This window comes from Dipteris shenzhenensis, chromosome 19 (genome assembly GCF_047967505.1).
Source record: "Dipteris shenzhenensis isolate YYH24624 ecotype China chromosome 19, Dip_SZ_1.0, whole genome shotgun sequence".
In the NCBI taxonomy this organism is placed as follows: Eukaryota; Viridiplantae; Streptophyta; class Polypodiopsida; order Gleicheniales; family Dipteridaceae; genus Dipteris; species Dipteris shenzhenensis.
In genome coordinates, this window is record NC_141614.1 from 31,991,605 (window position 1) to 31,999,357 (window position 7,753).

General features: G+C 36.7%; 1 protein-coding gene across 2 annotated transcripts; it reads left to right on the forward strand.

Annotated features, from left to right (window-relative positions):
* Positions 1-367: 367 nt before the first annotated feature.
* On the forward strand, positions 368-1,282 carry LOC147890356 (protein transport protein Sec61 subunit gamma-like). 2 transcript variants are annotated; one of them, XR_015542759.1, is made up of 3 exons: positions 368-594; positions 699-888; positions 934-1,282. XR_015542759.1 is itself a non-coding variant. In XM_087390784.1 (2 exons), exons 1-2 carry the CDS (start codon positions 501-503, stop codon positions 812-814), a joined length of 210 nt encoding a protein of 69 aa, XP_087246910.1. In that variant the 5' UTR covers positions 368-500; the 3' UTR covers positions 815-1,279. The 2 variants fall into 2 exon arrangements, 1 of the variants encoding a protein (XP_087246910.1); XM_087390784.1 differs by having other exon boundaries at positions 699-1,279.
* Positions 1,283-7,753: the final 6,471 nt, after the last annotated feature.

Sequence of the window (7,753 nt, forward strand, 5' to 3'; positions counted from 1 at the left end):
TTAAATACAAGTCACCCAGAGCAACAACCTCCAAGCTCACTAAATCATTGCATCATTTGCTTTAGAGAAGGAGTCCAACGATGCCTACTTACATATTGGGAGACTTCAACGTGGACTACAACTCATTCTCCCCAAACAAGTCAAAACTATGTAAGTTCATGGCAGCACAAAACATGGAACAACTGATTCTTATGCCCATGACAATCCATGGTTCAACGATAGACCATATCTGGACAAAAGTACCCGACCAAGGCAAACATAGTGGAGCGAACTCATCTACGTCATGGGAGGCCTTATGAATGTAATTCAAACTTGTTAAATTTGGTTTCAAAGAAAGCAAAAGCATATAAAAGCCTTATGGTTTTGCTTTACCGACCTAGATCTTATACAAAAGGGCGCCTAGGTCTTCACGGTTTCCCTATCCACTTCATTTGTTACTGCGTCCTCGCCATCGCTTAGATCTCTACTCGAGCACCTCTATCCATTCCTCCATCGCCCACATGGAAGCTGTTGATAGTGTCGTCAAGCCCGTCAAGGATTTTGCCAAGGATAGCTTTCGCTTGGTCAAGCGATGCCATAAACCGGACCGCAAAGGTGAGCAGACTCCTCCATTTCTTTACGTTTCTGAATAATGAATTGGGACCCTTTGGCCTGTGATTTGCTCTGGTTTTGCTAACGTTTTATAATTTGCCTGGCAGAGTTCTCTAAGGTTGCTTTCAGAACGGCGATCGGATTTGTTGTGATGGGCTTCGTCGGCTTCTTTGTGAAACTGATTTTCATCCCAATCAACAACATCATTGTGGGCTCTGGATAAGTGAGTTCGGAAAATTTTCCAAGATAGTCGAAATGTTCGAGTCACCTTGTAATGCGTCGATGGAACTTCAACAGGTGTTCTGGCGGTGCTACCTTTATTTGGGTAGGGGGACGGTGCAGCAGAGGCCTATGTTATATTAAAGACTCTTCTCTCATTTGTGGATTAGGTTTGTGGATTAGGAACGCAAGGGTTTGCATAATGCTTCCCTTCAGAGCAATTGATGTTTGCAAGCTTTTCTTTATGAGCAAGGGTTGCATCCATGCTTCCCTTCAGAGCAGTTGATGTTTGCAAGCTTTTCCTTATGAGCAAGGGTTGCATCCATGCTTCCCTTCAGAGCATTTGATGTTTTCAAGCTTTTCCTTACGAGCTATTACTTCTTCGGACTCATGAAAGTTTAACTTTGGACTCAATTTACTTATGTACTTTAATCGACTTTTTCTTTGGACTCAGGAAACTTTATTTCAATTTTATAATGTGAAGTGGGGATGGGAAACAAAGTAATCCTTATTTTGGAAATTTTCTTTCATTGGAACCAAAGTAGGGTTTGAAAAGGTAATGAACGTCAAGAGTGGTGTCATCTTCAAGACTTAAGCCAAAAATGGTCTTTTAGTAGTAGCCTAGAAGTTGCACATTACAAGCAAACTAGGATTAAAAGGGCGATGAACGTCCATTGTAAAGTCGGAAGTGTCTTAATTTGAGTCTTGAGAGCATGACGAGCATACTAGGATTGAAAGGGTAATGAACATCCATGGTAAGTTTTGAGAATGTCTAAACTATGCTTTGTGTTTTGATACGAACAAAGTGAGTGATGAGAATCTATAATTTGTTTTCCTTTTTGTTAAAAGGGTATATTTTAGGAGTCGCATTGCAATTGAAGAATCATCACAAAGGATTTAAGTACAAAAGCTTGGAAAGATGTAGCATAATGTTGACACTTACCTTGCCTTGCTCGTGTTCTTGCCTAGCTTAACCCACAACAATGCAAGACTTGCAAGCATGCGAACTTGAAGCATAAAGGTTGCGAGCTTTCCAATGTGGGCCTTATTTTGGTTGCCAATAAAGGCAAGTTGCGAGCTTTCCAATGTGGGCCCATCATGGTTGCCTCTTGGTAACCATTTTGCTTATCTAATGCCTGATGTAGGTGGCATTGCTTCAAATGGGTGGAACATGGCAATTCATGATTTGAGCCCTATTTCGCATGTAATTGATTGAATAGCAACTAGTCTACAATTTAGGGCTAATTGGCTAATCGCTCAACTTGAGTTATTGGCTTTACTCAGTTGCAAGTCCTAATTGGTTGTCGATTCTATTGATGGCTCAATTGGTTTGTTGTATGACATGATAGCCAAGTTGTCATTGGTACCATTGACACTAATTGTGTAACAGACACAGACAGGAAAGATGGTTAAATATATAATGATTTTCAAACTATACTCTTAATGGAAAAGTTGTGAGTGGATTGAAATGTAAGCACATGCTTGTGTCAATTACTATGGGGGTGGTTTTTTTTTCTTTTTTTGTCGGTCGGGGGGGGGAGGGGGGGGGGCCTACGGATAGAGGTTTAACTATAACAATATTAGAGTAGCTCATTGGGAATTATTATAATATGAATGATTTATTTATTTTAGTGACAATAGCAAAAGGTTACACTTTGAAAAGGAAATTCTATTTTAAGTGATATGAAGACTTCAATTACCCAAAAAAAAGAATAGCTTTGAAATGCCATAGGTTGATCATAAACATAAAATATATTCATGAACCCCTTAGGAATAGGGTTAGGGTTTGACCATGTGTTCTTATGGTATGGTGCAATTGTAAGTAGAGGGTGCATGTACAAGTTGTTTTTGGGTTTCATTTGGTGCATAGGGTAGAAACCAAAAAGAAAAAGAAAGACAAAAAAAAATCAGAGTAGTATGTGTGTAAGATTAGTAACTACACATTGGAAGCTTGTACAATGGGTAGATCCTTTATGTAATGTGCACCCCTCCTCTTAAGTCGTAGGTCAAAGAATAGGTGAAAGAGATGAGGAAAGAATGCTAGGGATAAAGTACACCTGGATCAAAGGTTGGTCATTCAAGAGATGATTGCATGTTGGACATGTTAAAGCTAAACAATATCATAAGTCTGTGAGGATTGTGAAGCTACTCTGCCAAAGAATTTGGATGTGAAGTTGATCATTACAACTGAGAAGATGCAATCTGGTAGGTTGTGACAACCAAGGGTGTCACCAACCCAAAGTGTCACAATAGAGTAATCCCTATCATACTCATAGAAGACTCCAAAGTCAATGAATAGTTAGTGTGGACAGAGTGGTCCAAGGGCTAAATAAAAGTAGGGTCCGAAGCTGCAAGGATGGTTCTATGCTTTGCTGAAGAGGCCCAAACAACAGACAAGGCATGGAAGCTTGTCAAATGTATATGCTCAACTATCATGGCTGAAGGTGATCTGTTATGTGTATGGCTAGACATCCCTTGACATGGGATGTAGCATCTATCGTAGGATGATAATGGAGCTAACAATATAAAGGCGTAGAAGCTGAACTACAACCAAAAAAACATAAGATGTCCTTAGGAATATGAGCTACCAAATGTTGTTGTCAAGATAAATCTAAAGTCTTGGGATCCCAACCACTCATCCATATCAAATATGGATGTACACTATAGTCATAAGTGCATGCTGGAACATTGAGTTTCCCCAAGTTTTTCTATGGCCACACCTGATAATGTCCACTGCACTAATGCATAAATATCTTCATTGTAAGGAAGGATCTGCTGATCTAAGGTAGCAGTGATGACTAAATCCAAGTGTGGTGCAATGTGGGATAACTAAGCTAATGCTAGAATGTCTTAATAAATTATCTATTTGATCTAATCCATAACCAATGCACTATGGCATATTTGAGCAAATGCAAAACTGTACGAATAACTTGTCTACTCATCACAATAGAATAGATCACCTGAGGAGGTGGATGCACTAAGGCACGTATCTCTGCATGTTGCTGGAGATGTCAAAGCATACTAAGGACTTACCTTCTACAAATGGTCACTATTCATTGCTTAACTCTTGCTATCCATCAACATCATTTGTGGCAAAAGATGGAGTTGGATCAATGCATAAATGTGATGTCCTTTTGATGTGGATAGGATTTCCTCATGCTGAGGCCGTACCTATAAATGTACATGATCAGAAACTAGAGGTTGATCCATACTAGCAAATGGTACATCTACATAATAAATATATGGCCTTGTGATAGTCAAATATATAAGAGATGTGATGAGGTACTGATATAACTTGCCATTTATTGTAGGATTTTCTAGATCTTTTGTAAGTTTTAAAATTTTCTCCATGGGAGAGGCTATAATCTTGCAATCTTTCATATGAAACTTCTTTACAAAATTTCTATTAGCTCAATGTCAATATAATAATGCGCAAGTCCACCAAGGTCTTTCACATCAATTTCTATATTTGATGATGAAGCTTTCATTGCAGCCAATCATAATTATATCATCTACATACAAAAGTGCAATGGTGATGTCTTCCCTATGAAATTTATAGTAGAGAGTACGACCCTACATTGGACATGATGTATCTTCGATCAGAGAAATACTCTTAAATTCTACTATACCAAAATTTGGGCACTCACTTTAGTCCATAGAGACTTTTCTTGAGTTAATAAACCTAATTATCTTTGTTGTGTTCAACATAACTTGGTGGTAGGTGCATGTATAATTCTTTGTCTAAGTAATTATTGAGAAAAGAAATTTCACATCTAGCTAGTACGCATTGCATCTTTTGATTATGGCTAGAGAGATCAAATTTTTGATGGAATCCATCTTGGTTACTACTAGTGTATGAGTCACATCATAATCCGAATCATACTACTATGTAAATGTTTTTACCAATAACCTTGGATTTCTATCTTTGAATGTTGCCATCATTTGGATTGCCCTTAATAACCAAGTTAAAATATTCTTGAAAAGTAAAAGAGTGTATTTGATTCACTTCTCTTGATTCTTGGTGCATTTTGTATATTCATCTCTGATACTTGCTTTAAACCATATAATGCCTTCTGCAATTTGCAAAACAAATCTAATTCCATTTAACAAGGGAACCTTCAAGCTATTCAACATAGACATCTTCTTCAAGTGCACCATTTTAAAAACGTTAATTTGGCATCCATTTGAAATATCTTTCATTTATTGTGTGATACTAAAGAGAAAAGTGCATGGATTGAATTTATTTTTGCAATTGGAGAAAAAGTTTTCAAAGTCATGAATATATGATTTCTATGCATATCCTCTTGCTACTAACTAAGCTTTATTAGTCGGTATCCTTTTGAATGGTCATCATAACTGCCAAAGATACGTTTTCTACTTTTATCCCCTAGTTTACTTCTCAGTGAAAATACAAAGGTACATATGTTTTCTACTTTTATCTCCTAACGGTGCATATGTTTTGCAATTGAAAATACAAAGGTGCTTAACAATTGGTTTTGTACCTTTCCATGCTTACTCAGAGTGATGCCATAGGGCTTTAATTTTAATATATTTTACAAATAAAGTTACGACTCCTAAAACTTGCTTGTTAGATTGCTAGACCTCAATATACACCAATACATGTTGTTGATTGTTCAATTCTATTATTTAGCTACTTAATTTCTTTTAACTTTAATTTTATTTATTTATTTATTATTATTATTATTTTTGGGGGAGGGGTATATATCTATCTGTGTATTCTCTTTAAACAGTGTGATTGTTGCCAAATTGAATAAACTCATTTGATTTGAATTTCTCACCTAGAGATATCAAAGCTATTTTGATCCTTTTCCAAATTGATTTTCCATTTTTTTGCTTTTAATTTTTTCATCTTTTGAATGTTTCGCCTTTGGTTTATAAACCCATGTCTTTTTTAGAAAATCATAAAGAAAGACAACATAATACCTAGCCTTCATTGGACCCCGCATGCATCCATATGGTTGTAATGGTGCATGTTAGGATCTTTTATCATTGCATGGGTAGCCTCGTAGGGTTTCTTTATCTAAAGATCCAGAAGTGTTTCCACATGGCCAATGGCTATGCAACAGCACGTATAGTAGCTCATAAGCAACATCTTCATGAAGGGCAACTCTTGTACTCTCCGAGTGATTTGTGATCCTTAGCTCATAAGAGTCATCTAGGGTGCCTCTTAGTTGACGCCTAGGTTGCCAAGGCTAGTGGCCTTTAAACATCTTTAAACATCATCTGAAATCATTTCTGCTTCTATAAGTTGTAGCAGTTGGTTGTGAGTCATATGCTGTGTAGTCATATTCTTGTCTTTGTAAGCAATAAGAAGCCCCGTGGGGATGCATCGTAATATTTCAAGTCTTTTCACTATCAAGTTCTAAAATAGGTCTTTTTTTATCCTTCACAACGCAGGGTTTTAATATTTTATGTGATGTTTCATGGTGTGATTATTTCCGGTTGTAAAGAGAGAAATGTGTTGTGCGCTTTGAAATCCAATAGTAATATCAGAGCTTAAGTGCTACCACATGGCCTATGGCCATGCAACAACACATGTGGGAGCTCATAGGCAGTGTTTAGCTTTGTGTTCCTCAACTCATCATAGTCATTCTTGGGCGCCTCTTTGCTGAGCTAATTCTATGGATTTTGAACCTTTGATGATTTTGCTTAAGCCTTATATTGAATTTCTTTTGTCCAAATCCTCCCATCTTTGGCTAGATATCTTTGATATCTTCATGGTTCTACCAAATTTGTTGTTCTAAGAATCATCCATAAAGAGAATCATACATGAAAATGTTGATCCTTTGATTGTCAAAGAAGTCACAAATTGATGATAAGATTTCAGCAAACCTATTTTTGCCAAACTGATAATTCAAGTCCTTCAATGTATTTAGCAACAATCAACATCTTGGATACTTATAAGATAGGTGATAATGGTGACATCTTTCATTTGAAGAGAACACAACCGATTTTAAAATGCAACCTACCTCCATTTGAAATTTAAAACCTTTGAAACCAATTGTTGCCCACGTGAGCAAATAAACACCTTCACAAAGAGGACTAATTTTGACAAACTTTTTAATTCATTTTTCAAGTGCATCATGATTTTGGTTTAAAGGTCAAGGGCCCTATTAGGACACTATTTTATGAACAAGAGTGTTCTTTTATTTAAGATTTCCATATAAACAACTTGTGTTGTTTAGCTTGACTTGAGTCAATAAAGATCTCAATGTAGAGGGAAATATATGAATTTTGTAGCATTTTAAAGACGATGTCAAGTGGACACGAAGCTGGCTTCAAAATAACCTTCGAAGAAACTTTTAGCTGAAAATAGCTCAAACAGTCACTCAAAAGGTTCGATTTTGATGGGAAAAATAAAGAGTTATCAAAGATGGCTAAAATAGTTCATTTTTCATAGGGCATACACAAGGCATGGAGTATATTGGTAAAGACATATGTCAATTTGGACTTCACAAACAGCCACATGTCAAAAGGACAAATGATTTATCCCACATGAAAGCTCGCATTACGAAAGCCCTAGTATATAAGGAGTGGGTGCTCATATTGATTCACAAGCAAGAGAAGATCCCGATGAAAAGAGCTCATTAGCTATTACCACCTTTGTGAACCTTTTCCCTTTAAGAGAGTTTTGGGTGACCCCTAATATGCCTTTGATGTAAAAGCATCCAAAATTTGGGTTGTAATCTCCTAGTAGTTCTGCAATTCAAGTCCCTTGAATTTGACATTATCTGATGCAGCAGGTTATAATATTCAATTTGACATTCCTGGGTTTACTTCAAATGGCATCTTGCAGGGTTCTTTAACAAAATCTGCAAATACATACATGCGTATGGGCAGTTTAGATTTATTCGTTCTTTGCTTTGTTTTCTAAACATTATCAACGAGTGTCAACAATAACTTCTCATTCAGGTACAATATA

Bases quoted from the DNA above. Each gene is read 5' to 3' on its own strand.
- LOC147890356 (XM_087390784.1), top strand. From the start codon at position 501: ATGGAAGCTGTTGATAGTGTCGTCAAGCCCGTCAAGGATTTTGCCAAG. The intron at 595-698 runs GTGAGCAGACTC...TTTGCCTGGCAG, and splicing joins CCATAAACCGGACCGCAAAG to AGTTCTCTAAGGTTGCTTTC.